Raw genomic sequence first — 15,241 nt, 5'->3', positions numbered from 1 at the left:
AATTACTTAAGGTCATAATTAATTGGTAAGCTGCACATTTTTTATCAGTGTTTTTTAAATTTTTTTTCAGTTTTTTAATTCAGTGTTCTTTTTACCACTCCATTCTCAAGTTATTAAACATATTTTAGATAAACATTCTGGAAGTCCTTTTCTTTTAGGAAGTTTTGTTTACAAATTAGAAGACATTCCTCTTATTTATCACATTTCTAGTTCTTGAGTTTTGGGTTTGTTTTTTTTTTATTGTGCTGAAGTTTAAACTTTGATATTTAAATTTGAGCATTTAAAATGTATGATTGTGTATGCTGAGGGAACTTGAAAAGGAATTTATAGAAACCAAAGTTTTATCTATTCCATAAGAGTATTAAAATTTAGCCACTTTAGCCACTTATCTAGATGAAATCTTTTGATTATCTTTTAGTTTATGGTTTGAGTCAATATTTTTAGCAAGTAAAATAATTGATAGCTTAAACAAATAGGTTAGACAGGATGAAGAAGAAAATGTAGCTATATTTATTTTGAAGAGAAAACAATCCTAGTTTTTTTTAATGTAAAATAGTTTTAAGACTAAATATAAATGAAATGCACTTAGATATGCTCTTTCATATAACAAAAAATAATGGTAGTATAGTTGAGTCACCAATCTAGAATTATCAGTCCTTAAGAATGTCATTTTTGGCTTTTTAATCCACAGGAGTATTTATTTGAACTTAGATTTGTACAAGTCTCAAACTTCAGCCTCCTTTTTTGAAGCAATAAAAGTTTGCTAAAAGTTATGTATAAATATTTTATGGAAGAGGTGATTTTTGCCTTTAAGATTTTTTTTGGTTAGTTTGCTTAAAAAAGCATTAGGTTCCATTGAAATATATCAATAGTCAGAACAGTTTTAGAGAGGAGTTATAGAAATCAGTTACTTAAAACTTATATTAGACAAAATTGTTTTCTACTTTTCCCCCCCATTTTGTTTCAATCATGTCTGACTCGTTTGGGGTTTTCTTGGCAAAGATTGGAGTGGTTTGTCATTTCTTTCTCCAGTTCATTTTACAGATGAGAATCTGAGGCAAAACAGGGTTATATTAGTTTACTACACAGCTTGATGGCAGTGTTCTACCTACCTACCCTGGTATCTGCTTAGGAAAGGAAGATAATGTTCACCATTGTTATCACTAGCTTCTGTTTATTACCCTGATGATATTCTGAAACAGCATTGTAAGGGTAAAATAAAATTAAAAGATCATAATAATAGCTACTTTCTAGTTCTTCCCTTTAAACCCTTATGGGACTTTCAGTTTTTAGCAAACAATATTGTCTTGATATTGCACTACTTAAATGTTGATTAGAAGAATTTGAGATTGTTTTTAATTTACTAGTTTTGATATTTTAATTAGATTATTGTTTCATTGTATTATAGAGTTTTGTATGTATTAGCTCTATTTCAGAGCATGTCTCAGATACACAACAGGAAAAAAAAACTTTTTTAAGACAACAACTAGATAATACCTCTAATCCCTACTGCTTTGAAGGTGAGGCAGATATATCCACACTTAACAGGGAGGGATGGGTCCAAGGTCAGAAGTAACAGAATGAATTAAACTTTCTATGCTGATTATGATTGATAATCATGACTGTGAAAAAATTCCTGTTGCATTTTTAACTTATGCAAAATAGGGAGACTCAGTCTCTTATTCTATCACTGCCTCAATAAAGATCCAATTCTAGAATATGAAGCCCATTTTAAAATGTTTATAGTTTATAGCATTGTACTAAAATTTGAGGACAATATAAAAGATGAGTAAGGTAAATTCTTTCTCTCTTCCAAGAGTTTTTTTTTTTTTTTTAATCAAAACAAATATAGCAATTTCCCTCATAAGTGGATACAGAAGATAAATTTTTTGGTCTGTAAATTAAAATGGTCTGCCATTCTGTTGAAGTTTTGTTTCTGAACATTATAAAAGACATAAAATGACAGTATCAAAAAATTGTTGTGTTAGAATTAATGACATAGGTACAGTGATGATCCTTTGCATTTTCCTTAATTATACTTTTATACTTATTAAAATTAGAAACCATGATTTTTGGTAGTAATTCTTCTCATTGGTAGGCCTAAAATTTAAGACAAAATTTTCACTAATTTTTTATGTTAAACATAGTTTTTACTAATGTAAATTATGGACATAAAACTTAATTTAGTAGAGGAACTAGTGACTGAGAATTGTCATTAAAACGATTCATTATGTTTGCTTTCTTAAATATTCTGTTGGAAAGATTTCCACTAGACTGGTTTGGTGTTTGGTTTGCTTTGACTTTTCTGTAGGTATAATACTATAGTAGTATAATATAGTATAGTATAGTATAGTATAATACTTGCTGTGTTGTACATTCGACATGGAGTTTGGCTCTCTGTTAATTACCTAGATTATTAAAGTTGTGTTCTTATATACATCGTCAAGTAATTCTTACAATTAGATGTGCACTGTGTTTTGACTACTCCATTGTCATTGGAGTCGGTTTATCTTCCTACATGAAATCTTAAAATTTGTATTATTTCCCCTTAGTTCAAGTCAAATTTAAATTGAATAGAACAAAGATATAGTTATCAGGAAAATATTATGAACAAAAAATTGGTATAGTTTAGACATGAAATTTTAGTTCATAGAATTGTAAGGAATCTCAATGTCTATCTAATTCAAACCATAGCTTAATAAGAATCTTCTTCAACATCTCTAGTAAGCAATTATCTTTGAAGAGAGAGAGAGAAATGACCTCTCAAGACAACACTTGTCACTTTTAATGAGTACTAATTGTGTTTTATACTGAGGTGTTGCTATCCAAAATACTGATGGAAATGGAGAAGGGGAGTTAATCTCTAGCTTGCACTATTACAGATAAGTTAGTTGCAGTGCAGATGACATACAATAGTTAGGATTAATTTTTACCTTGAAATGGATTGATTTGGGACTCAGCTATGAATGAGCTCTTTGGGTAAGAAAAGGAAAATCAATTTTTAAAGATTTTTATTTTATTTTTTTGGAAATTCAGATATGGAACTTGACATTTATAACTGTTTAATTTCATTTTATTTAATTTAAACTATCTTTATGGCCAATTAAAATTTTGGGGTAGTGACCCTATCGTCTGGTTAGTTAACAATTTCTCCTTACTTAACATCCTGCCATTTTGCAACATACTGTTTATGACTACATCTAAGTCAATAATAAAAAGTCAACAAGAACAGACTTTTAGGGCAGTCTACTGAAAGCTTCTCTCCAAGTTAAAATGGATCTGTTAATGACTTTGTGGGTCCTATATTTGAGTCAATTCCACCTCTTACTAAGAGCTCTATTTTCATCTAGCTCAGTGGTCCTCAAACTTTGTTGATACTCTTTAAAAATGTGTGCATGTGCATGTGCGTGCACACACACAAGCCAGTCACTATGCTAAGCATGTATCTCATTTGATTTCTATAGCCACCCTTAGAGGTAGGATCTCCTATTAGCTCCTTTTCATGTGTGTGTGTGTGTGTGTGTGTGTGTGTGTGTGTGTATGTATGTATGTATGTGTAAACAGTCATATAGTAGTTAGTTGACTTGCCCAGGATCACACTGCTACTAAGTGTCTAAGGACAGATTTAATACTTTTTTACTAATAATTGTGTCCATAAATGGTTTTCACTACTGATTGTAGTGATTGGATCTTTTCCAACATTCCATAGCAGCCTTTTAACTCTGCCCCCGCATATTCTCATCATGAAAGTTCACTCTGTCCCTGTGATCCCTTCTTCTGATTGATTTCTTCTTCCTCAGACTTCCATTTTAAGGAAATGCACAGGCTAATTATGTCTTCATTTCTTATAGGCCCATATATCTATGTCCTCAATGATGAACCCAGTGACTCTTAGTAAGCACTTAATAAATGCTTATTGATTTGGCTTTTGATATGTGTTGTAATACAAAAATAGAAATTAGAGGATGATTACAGAGGTTTAACCCCCTAAGAATTTTGCATGGGGAGTGACATGGTTTGACTTGTCCTTTAAGAAACTGGCAGAAATGATAAGTTTTTGAACTATGGCTTTGAACAGAGAGAAGAGAACAGATATGAGAGATGTAGAGGTAAAAACCACAAGATTTGGTGATAAATATGATATGGAAATGGTTGAGGGAAATTGTCCTCAAAGTTGACAGTGAAGTCATGAGAATGTGGATAATAACTAGTTGGGTTGTGATGATTTTACACATTTTACAGTGGGGAAGTAGGAAGGTGAAAGGTGGGTTTAAGTTTGAAGGGGAAGATAACATGTTCATTCATTCAATGTGGCTCATTCTAGCATAATGAAAAAGTGGGGAGACAATCCTTATTGTCAGTTGCCACCAAATATAGTTCATATTCAGAGGGAGTGGAAATAAGGAAAATAGGTACTTTGTACACAAGGAGGAGATGGGGGATGGAGTGGAAAAGGAATTACTGATAGGTTGGTAGAATTGGGGTAAATGTTAAGGAATAAAAAATAGATGTAGTTATATTGGAAACAAAATCCATGATTATCTATATGGCAAGGTGAGTAGGATGCAGGCTATCTTCTCCGTGAAATTGAACTTTTGGTTTATAATCTAGTTCATTTCATTCTATTTTATATTTAAGCATAGCATGAGATACTATTAAATGTTTTACTGAAATCTTCGTTTCAACATCTAATTATATCTTTCCCTGGTTTGCTAGTTGTAGTTTTATATAAAGAGAAAATTTGGTTGGACTGTCATGACCAGTCTTGTTCCCTTTTAGTGATCTCTGCTTCTATTGATATATTTTCAGGAACTCCTTAATAATGTGTTCTGTAATTTTAGATGAATTTCACATTAATTTAGCTGGATGACTAATCTCAAGCATATTGGACTATAGTGGGGCTAATTTTCACTTTCTGTATGCTTTTGTCTATTTTTAGATAGTAAAGTAGATCAAAGTAATTTAGAATCAATTTATTGCTGTAATATGTGATATTGAGTTATAGGAAATTTTTCTTGTCCCATTTATTTAGTACCTGCAAGTCTAATATTTACAATTTACACTGTGAATCATATTTTGCATTCATTATTTATATATGTATGACTTTATTAATATAAAGGACCATCATATGAATGTTTTATTATGTACTTACATATCTGTAATATGAAGTGTTCATAAAGTCATGCTGTGTTTTGTTCAAAATAATAACCAAATTCTGACATGTTTTATGTGATTTTTCTTTTTTATGTCTGACCCATTCGTCTAGAATTACTCATCAAAATATTCTTTTGTAGTTCCTCATGGGCTAAGTCATTGTATTTATAAAATCACCAATTTGGGAATATTTTTAGTGTAATACAAAATCAGATTGATGTTGAAATATATAAATTATAGAAATGGCTAAATTTAACTATTTGTCTTTCTAAAATACTTTATGATGCCTTACTTTAGTTGCATCTATTTATATTAGCAAAGAGGTATTCTTATTTGGTTACAATTGATAGATTGGTATTATATTTTTATTTTAGTTTTCCTTTTGATATACCAAAGGTTTTTCCTTTGGTCTATTTTCATTAAAATTCATATTTAAAACATTTTTCTGCTTTGACAAATAATATAAATTATTTAATATTTTATTAAGCTGTATCTTCTCACAAGGAATATAATTTCTGCTTAAGAAAATCCAGAAAAGTGTATAAGTGCCTCATTCATATGGGTATCTTTTTTCATACCAAATAATAAATTCTTTATTTTTGTCATCACTCTTTTATGTTAATACCCTTCATTCTTTCTTGAATATTCTATAATCAGTTTGAACTTAGAGTATGCTCAAACTTTTGGTTTAATTATTGTTGATAATTTTACCATGTTTTCTTGTATTTATATACTGTTATATATAACTTCATTTTATCTTTAGTGTATGCAGAGAATATTTCCAAAATGGTGGAAAGAGGAAAGCCCTTGAAAAAGATGAAAAAAGAGCTGTACTTGCTGCTAAAGGTACACCAGCCTTAAGTGTTAATGATTCATCTAAATTTGAAGATCATTTAACCAACTTCAGCTTTACAAATCCTGAATATATAACTGAGTAAGTTTTTTTTGTTTGTTTGTTTTATTAAATTGTGTTTTAATGTGACATTGTAAATATATACATGATAAACCAATGGAATTTTTTTTTTCACAAATTATTATGAAGTTCTATATTTACTTAATGCTTTAATAGATATTTATTTCACTTTCAGAATGTAAAATTAAAGCTAGCCAAATCTATCTGAACTCAATTTAATCTGAATATAATAAGTGTTTTTACTTTTGGTGATATAGCAAATTTCCATTTGTTGATGATTCATATTAGCACAAAGACTGAATAAGATTTTTATGTTTTGTGTTGTCATAGAATCAAAATTTTAGAACCCCAAAGGAATGGTAAGGGTTATTTAGCCCAACTCTCATTTTGATAGTTGAGAAAATCAGAACCCAAAGAATTTAAGATTCCAAAGGCTCTAAGTTATACAGATGACAGTGACTTGAGTCTGGATTTGAACTCAACTCATTTAGACAGCTTACTTTCCTCTTGGTGCTCCTTGCATGCTCAATCCTTTCCACTACATTTCAGAAATAGTTTCATTTAGTTGCTTAGACTTCTGCATTTGCTTGTCTCCATTTTAACCAAGGCTTTTTATGTACTCTAGTAGTAGAATAAGAGGTAAGAAATGGTGCCCTAATTACATACGAAATTAGGAGCATTTAATCTGTCCTTAGCCAATGAAAAAGAAATATTTATCAGTCAGTGTAAGCCATCATGAGGAATGTATTATTATTATTTTCTAAGTGTTTAAAATTCATATTCCATTACCATAGTGGCACATATATGTGTATATGTGTGTATGTATATGTATATGTATGTGTGTGTATATATATAATGAGAATCAGAAATGTTACTTATTTACTATCTATTCTGGATCATATAAAAATCTAGTTTGTAAAAAAATATATATTTTTAGATTTAAGATTAGAATTGAAATGTGATATCTCAGATTATATAACCTACTAATGCTTAGAATATGAGGAAGGCTGATATGTTTAAATACTATTGTTTTTAGATCTCAGTTAAGAAAATTTTGATAAAAGGATTAAATAAGTTAAATTAAAAATTAGGCAATCCAAAAACATTTCCCCTTTATTCAATAATTTAAAATATCTAGATTTTTAGTGAATGGATTTTTAAAATGTACTTTATGTAACTAGTTATATTTTTGAATATTTAACATAGCTGAGTCATGCTTACAGACAAAATTACATATGAAAATTCTAATTTACATAAAAGATAGAACCAATTACCAAATGTTGTTGCTGTCATAGTATTTCTTATAGCCAGCACCCTAGTCAAAGCCCTCAAATAAACTAGTATCTTTTCTTAGTATCTTAACTGTACTCTTTTTCAGTTTCACTCTTCTTCATTCTGTCCAGTTGCCAGATAAATCTTCCAAAACAGATTTTGACCCCATTTAGTCTTTTGCTAAAAACAAAACAACTCCCTTCCACCAAAGTTTTCAATAGCTTCTTACTAATATAGAATTAAATCTACACTTAAATTCATAATCAGTCCCTAACCTGACATATGAACTTTTCTTCCTGCTCTTCCTTCCACATACTCTTTGTTCCAACAAGATAATGTATTTACTTAGTATCTTCTACAGAAGCCTATAGAATTTTTACCTCTTTGATTATATTCACCTTATTTTCTCTTTATAGAATGCTTCTGTTGTCATCTCCCCCTACCTACCCTCCTTTTCTTGGAGTTGTAGTCATCTTTCAGGATCTATCACAACATGACCTATTTTCTGTAATACCATAACTTAAAATTACTTCTGGCTTTTGGATTCTTTCAGAATTTAATTTTTATAATTTAATGTCTCATTTATTTAAAGAGTCAGAATGACACAATGGATAGAGTTTAATAATGTGGACTGATTTTTAAATCCTGTTTTTTGGTACTTAATATCTATATTATATATATATCTATATAAGGCAATTTCCCCTCTGGGACTTCAGTGTCTCCTTATTTATAAAATGAATCTGTGGAGCCCAGATGACTAGAACATTGTTATAGCTTTAAATCTGTGATTTCCTGAATTTCCTTTCTGATGTGTGGAATATTGAATACTTATTTGATATTTCCGTCCTTTCTATATTTTTATATGAGTGTCTATTTATTTATTAAAGCTTTTTATTTACAAAACATGCATGGGTAATTTTTCAACATTGACCTTTGCAAAGCCTTCTGTTCCAAATTATCCCTTCCTTCCTCCCATCCCCTCCCCTAGATGGCAGGTTGTCCAATATTTGTTAAATATGTTAAATTCAATATTTATATCTTTATCTTATTGCACAAGAAAAATTGGATTAAGAAGGAAAAGAAGAACTGGGAAAGAAAACAAAATGCAAGCAAACAACAGAAAGAGTGAGAATGCTATGTTGTGGTCCACACTCAGCTCCCAAAGTCCTCTCTTTGGGTGTAAACGACTCTCTTCATCACTGAACAATTGGAACTGGTTTGAATCATCTCATTGTTGAAGAAAGCCATGTGCATCAGAATTGATCATCATATAATCTTGTTGTTACAGTATATAATGATCTCCTCATTCTGCCCATGTCACTTATTATCAATTCGTGTAAGTCTCTCCAGGCCTCTTTGAAATCATCCTGCTGATCATTCCTTACACAACAATAATATTCCATTACATTCATATACCATAACTTATTCAACCATTCTCCTATTGATGGGCATCCATTCAATTTGCAATTTCTTGTCCCTACAAAAAGGGCTGCCACAAACATTTTTGCACGTGTTGGTCTCTTTCCTTCCTTTAAGATTTCTTTGGGATACAAGTCCAGTAGAGTCATTGCTGAATCAAGGGTATGCAGTTTGATAACTTTTTAAGCATAGTTCCAGATTGCTCTCCAGAATGGTTGGATCCATTCACAGTTTCACCAACAATGTCTCAGTGTCCCAGTTTTCCCACATCCCCTCCAACATTCGTCATTATCTTTTCCTGTCATCTTAGTCAATCTGAGAGGTAGGTAGTGTTATCTCAAAGTTGTCTTACTTTGCGTTTCTCTGATCAATTGTGATTTGAATCACCTTTTCATATGACTAGAAATAGTTTCAAATTCTTCATCTGAAATTGTTCATATCCTTTGACCATTTATCAATTGGAGAATGACTTGAATTCTTATAAAGTTGAGTCAGTTCTCTATTTTAGAAATGCTGCCTTTATCAAAACCTTTGAATGTAAAAATGTTTTCCCAGTTTATTGCTTACCTTCTAATCTTGTCTGCTTTAGTTTTGTTTGTACAAAAACTTTTTAACTTAATATAATCAAAATTTTCTATTTTGTGATTAATAATGATCTCTAGTTCTTCTTTGGTCACGAATTCCTTCCTCCACAGATCTGAGAGGTAAACCGTTCTATGTTCTTCTTATTTGTTTATATCATTCTTTATGTCTAGATATGAACTCATTTTGACCTTCCCTTAGTGTACAGTGTTATGTATGGGTCAGTGCCTAGTTTCTGCCATGCTAGGCCAGTTTTCCCAGCAGTTTTTGTCAAATAGTGAATTCTTGTCCCAAAAGCTGGGGTCTTTGGGCTAGTCAAACACTGAATTACTATAGTCATTGACTATTTTGTCTTGTGAACCTAACATATTCCACTGATCAACTACTCTGTTTCTTAGCCAGTACCAAATGGTTTTGAGGACCACTGCTTTATAATATAGTTTTAGATCTGATACAGTTAGGCTACCTTTATTTGATTTTTTTTTTCATTAATTTCCTTGAAATTCTTCATCTTCCAGATCAATTTTGTTGTTATTATTTCTAGGTCAATAAAATAGTGTCTTGACAGTTTTATTGGTATAGCACTAAATAAGTAGTTTAGTCGAGATAGTGTTGTCATCTTTATTATATTCGCTTGACCTATCCATGAGGACTTGATATTTTCCCAATTGTTTAGATCTAACTCTGGGTGGAAAGTGTTTTGTAGTTTTGCTCATAAAGTTCCTGACTTAACCTTGGCAGATAGATTTCCAAATATTTTATCCTATTGACAATTATTTTAAATGGAATTTCTCTTTGTATCTTTTGCTGTTGGGTTTTGTTAGTGATGTATAAAAATGCTGATGATTTATGTGGGTTTATTTTTAGCCTGCAACTTTGCTAAAGTTGTGGGTTATTTCTAATAGTTTTTTGGTTGATTCTCTAGGGCATAATTTCTTTATCTTTTGTAGTATCTAAAAATCTTTTAAAAGGTTTGCTACTGTAGTCTAAAGAATAGAGCAAAATCAGATTAGAAACTGAGGATCAGCCTTGCTAGTCTTTTTTCAAGGAGCCTACAGTTCAATAAAAGAGAAGATTTGTGCAGAAATAACTTTGATGCAAGGCAAGGAGTGGTACGTGTCATAACAGAAGTATTAACAGTCTTAGAGAAGGGTATAAAGTTATTCATTTGTAATCAGAGAAAGTTTTACAGCGTTACAAAGATGTGAGTTGGGGGAGGACTATGTAGTCCAACCAAATGAAGTTTTGATATAAACTTATCTCTTTACAATTTCCACCCCATTGTTTCTTGTTCTGCATTCTGGGGCCAACCAGAATATGTCTGAATCGTTTTCTTTGTTATCATCTTTCAAACTTTTGAATACTATTCTCATCCATAAGAAGTCTTCTATAGGCTAAAATATCTCCAATTCTTTCTTTTAATTCATATGTGGCATTATCTTATAATTGATCATCTTGATCACTGTCCTTTAGGTACTCTCTGCTTTAATGGTCCTCTTCTTCACACTAAGCCCCCATTAATCACCATCTTCTCAATAGACTTTCCTTTCATTTATTATCCTACTTCTCCTGATTCTCCCACTTGTCTGACAACTCCTCAGTCTCCCTGTTGGTTCTTCATTCAGGATATAGTTCCTAACTATGAATATATTCCCCTTCAAACAATTCATGATTAAGTTATACTGGTTTACTTGTTCTTCCTCAGATATGCCATTCAACCTTTGTTGCTTATAAGGATCTGTATTGCCAGTACATGGTCTGTAATTAGCACTTAATTAAGTACGTCTTAACTTTCTAAAATGTGGTACCCTTTCTGAGCATGCCCAGCTCTCACCCACCCTTTTCTAGTTGGACAGAGAGCATAGCAGTGCGGACCAAGAAGGAGGAAAAAGAGGGAAAGGGCAAATTCCTTCCTTATCCCTTTGGGAAACCAGGGTGGACCTAGCACTAACTGAGATCAAAAGCTTCTCGTGTTTAGTGTTCTAGAGAAATGTTAGATATAGAGAAATGTTTCTTTAAACATTGATCTCACTTTGTTTAAAAAAAAAAAGGTAAAAAAAAACCAAACCCCCCCACCCCAAGATGTTAGGCTACCTCAGCCCTCTATTTTAAAAAGTGTGATGTTAAAAAAGACAAATTATTTTAGTTAAAATATGTTAATTATTATTAAAGCTGAAAAAAATAAGTAAAATGTCTCACCCAGTACTGAAATTTGTCAAGGACAAGCAGTCACCTTGCCAGTTATTATATGCACCCTAAATTATAGTTCATGTGGGCCCCATGATTTAAATTCATCAAGAGCTTGATACTGTTTTATTATACCCCTATATATTTTGCTATGTCATAGTGACTAGAAAGGTCTTTGGATTTAGAGTCAGAGGACCTTGATTTGATGAATCTAGGCTTTACTTCCTATATAATTGTAGACAAATTACTTTCAGATCATGAGTTTGCTGAACTATAAAAGAGTCAGTTGGACTAGCTCGTCTCTAAGGCTTTTATTAGCTTTAAACAGTGAACCTATTTCATTGGCTATCAATTTGGTATTAGCCAACTCTTTTCTGCTTTTTTTCTCATTAAAAGGATCATTCTCTTTTGCCAAGAAAAGTAAAGTAAGACTTGAATACTACTTTCCTGGCTTATTTTTTCATTATCTTATTGACTTTGAGCTACTTGGCTGTTCCTTTTTTTTAACCTCTTATTTTTCTCACATTAGGTTTTAAAAATTCTTTTGACCATGGCATTTCCTTCATTTTCTTCGTTCCAGGTTTATTGTTACAGGTATATTTTCTTCAGAGCAGTTCCATGCTTTTATTTTCTTTCTCTGTTACTTTTTCCTCATCTCTTGTGTCTATTATAACAGTATTAGTAAATCAGTGAGTTTATTGTGTTGTCTGTATTTGTCTCTTGAAGTCATTCCCTTTTTCCTTTTTATCAGAATAGTATTCTCTGTGAGATAAATCCATCTCATAGATAGCTAAATTCTTCCAAGTCACTTTTCAGTTTGCTCAGCAATTATCAAGTAGGGAACTCTTTCTTTGTTGATTTATATTTTCTGGTTTTATTAAATAAACAGTTGGCTATTGTTTCCTTATTACTGATTCTAGACTGTTTCATTGATCTAGTTTTCAAATTTTTTAAAAGTAAAAAGGTGTTTTGGGTAGTTGCTGCTCTATAAACATAATTTGAAACCTAAAAGTGCTAGAAAAAATTCTCCCTTCATTCCTACTTTTTTTTGTTCACTTTTTTCCTCCAACAAAATAGGTTATTTTATCAAACTATTTGGTGTCTTGACATTACATCTGTAATACCAAGTATTCTTTATGTAGATAAATTTTGTCAGCATAGTCATTTTTATTATGTTGACACAACTGAAACATGAACACTAAATAGTCCTCCAGCTATTTAGGTCATCTTTTCTCTAAGCAACAATTGCTTTTGAACGTAAATAACACAAAGGAGCTTTTTCATGGATAATGCAAAAAAAAAAAAAAAAATGTATATTAAACCATTTTATACCACTTGGTTTTTTTTTAATGATAAATTCTGAGTTATTTACAAAATTCTCCTGTTTTTCTCGGGTTTATTTCTTCTGTGCATAAAAAAAATCTTTGTGAACCTCTTGGGTTTTTTGCATCACTATTACTATGTTCCCTCCTAATCCATCTCCCTAAGTTAAAAATCAAGAGAAAAAAACTTAAAATTCTCTTCTAATAAATAGTATAGTCAAGCAAAATGAATCCACACAGTGGCTATATCCAAAATATGTCTCTTTCCTTTTTTTCTCTTCTCAAAAAACAATAAAACTTTTGCAACTAACATGTGTAGTCAACAGAACAAATTTCCACATTATCTTGTGTCCAAGAATGTATGTCTTTACGCTTTGTGCCCAGTACCTCTGAAAACAAGCAGCTAGCAGCATATGCTTCATCATTGGTCTTCTGGAGGCATCTTTAGTCATTTCTTTTATCCAAGTTTTTCAGTTGTTTTTATTTACAGTGTTGTCCTCTTATAATAATGCATAATGTATGATATTGCATATAGCATGTAATATTATGGTATATAATATCATGGATACCACTTGATATTATACTATTACATATATACGATGCCATTTTATCTTCTAAGCTGTTTTTCTAATTCTTTTCTCCAAAGATTTTTTTTTTTAATCTTTTGCTTTGTTTCTTCTAAGTGCTCATTTAGTCCATCTGAAAAATCCACTTTTGTTCAAGTTTCTTCTTATATCTATTATAGAGTTAACTTTCCTTTGGGGAGAATCACTGTTATCTACAACAGATTTTATGTGGATTGATCCAGGGATTAGATTTGCTGAGTAGAGTAGGATAGACTGAACTGGGACTTTGTGCCAGGTTCAAAGTCCTCTCCCTGTTGAACTTGTGAGTGAGGTGGTCAGCCTTCCTTGGTTTTATCCTGAGACACCTGGCTTTCCTAAACTGACTTTTTACCTTCTGGAGTGTGTCTTCTTCCTCTCTGTCCATCCTCCCCCCCTTCCCTGCCAGTTTGTTGTTGTTGTTGTTGTTTTTTGCTTAGGCAATTGAGGTTAGGTGACTTGCTCAGGGTTACACAGCTAGGACGTGTTAAGTGTCTGAGACCAGATTTGAACTCAGGTTCTCCTAACTTCAGGGCTGGTGCTCTATCCACTATACTACCTAGCTGTCCCCTTCTCGGTCAGTCTTTTGAGGTTTACTCCTGGTTTTTTTTTCGGGTCTTGTATAACATTTCAAGATAGCCTGGTAGGGACCCTGAGTCACTTGGTATCTGAGCTGTCCTGGTTTGAATGCAGACCCTGGGTCTTCTAAGGTCTAGTTACTGACCCCTCTGTGACTTTCTCATGGAATTTCTTTTTGGTATTGCTGAGAGAAGTGACATGGTCACCTAAGGTGGCACTGCTTTGCAGATCATCCTCTTTCCTTTGGGCTTCTTTTGACTTGGTATAATTCTGTGGTGGAAAAAAAAAGTCATTACATGCAGTTTCTCATTGGATTTTATGATCATTATTCTGTCTGGGGGGAATTTCAGGTTTTTATTAAATGCTAAGTACGTTCCCAACCTGTAGTTGTTAATAATTTGCTGTTCTTTGGATGGTAGTTTATGTCCTTTGAATACTTAATGGAGAATGGTTTTGTTTATGAATTTTGGTTAGTTGCCTATATATTTTAGATATCAGATCCTTAATGGAGATAAACTCCTCCCTCCCACTTAATTTTGTTTGTACTAAAGCTTTTTAATTAAATGTAATCAAGAATTTTTGTTTTTTCTATTCTAAAACAGAATGTAAATTTTATGAAACTTTTTATTTGGTATTTTGCCTGGTATAAATTAAAATTAAGGTTATTAGAATTTCATTATATTTTAACGGAATTTTTTTTTTAAAGTACAGTGACTCTATGCAAGAAAATCCTGAATGGAGTTCAGACAGATCAGCCTTTTGGTAGTATTTTGTATTTTCAATTAATTTTGAATAAATTATATTGAAAATGGAGGGGGTGGGGGAAGAATTAGAAATAATGTATATATATTTCCCTTAAAAATTAAGTCTTCTATATAGAGTATTATTATAGTAATAAATGCTTAGTAATTGTCAGCATGGCACATTTAGTACAGCAAATAATCTTAAATGCCTACTATATATCTGACATATAATAATAGAAGATAGCATATAATTGTGTGCTCAGAATGGCTAATTAAAAAGTATATAGCATTTTGCCCAAAATTGCTTTGTATAGCCTATATGAAATTCATAGAATACCACCTCATTATTTTTGCTTAAACTTGGCTATCATTCAAGAAATATAATCATTGTAGATCAGTAGGAAGGGATGAGCCTTGTATTTTTAAAAATCAGAGGCATTTTAAATTTAGTACATGTTTAGACTTTTC

At 31.6% G+C, this 15,241-nt stretch overlaps 1 protein-coding gene across 1 annotated transcript in view; it reads left to right on the top strand.

The window, feature by feature from the left end:
• The window catches only part of BMT2 (base methyltransferase of 25S rRNA 2 homolog), a 51,625-nt gene that overhangs the window by 14,729 nt on the left and 21,655 nt on the right, over positions 1-15,241 (top strand). Inside the window, exon 4 of the mRNA XM_031938836.1 lies at positions 5,918-6,088. Coding sequence (XP_031794696.1) covers positions 5,918-6,088 — 171 coding nt within the window. The remainder of the gene's footprint in view (positions 1-5,917; positions 6,089-15,241) is intronic.

Source organism: Sarcophilus harrisii, chromosome 5, assembly GCF_902635505.1.
Source record: "Sarcophilus harrisii chromosome 5, mSarHar1.11, whole genome shotgun sequence".
Lineage (NCBI taxonomy): Eukaryota > Metazoa > Chordata > Mammalia > Dasyuromorphia > Dasyuridae > Sarcophilus > Sarcophilus harrisii.
This window is presented reverse-complemented; position numbering and strand designations above follow the sequence as displayed.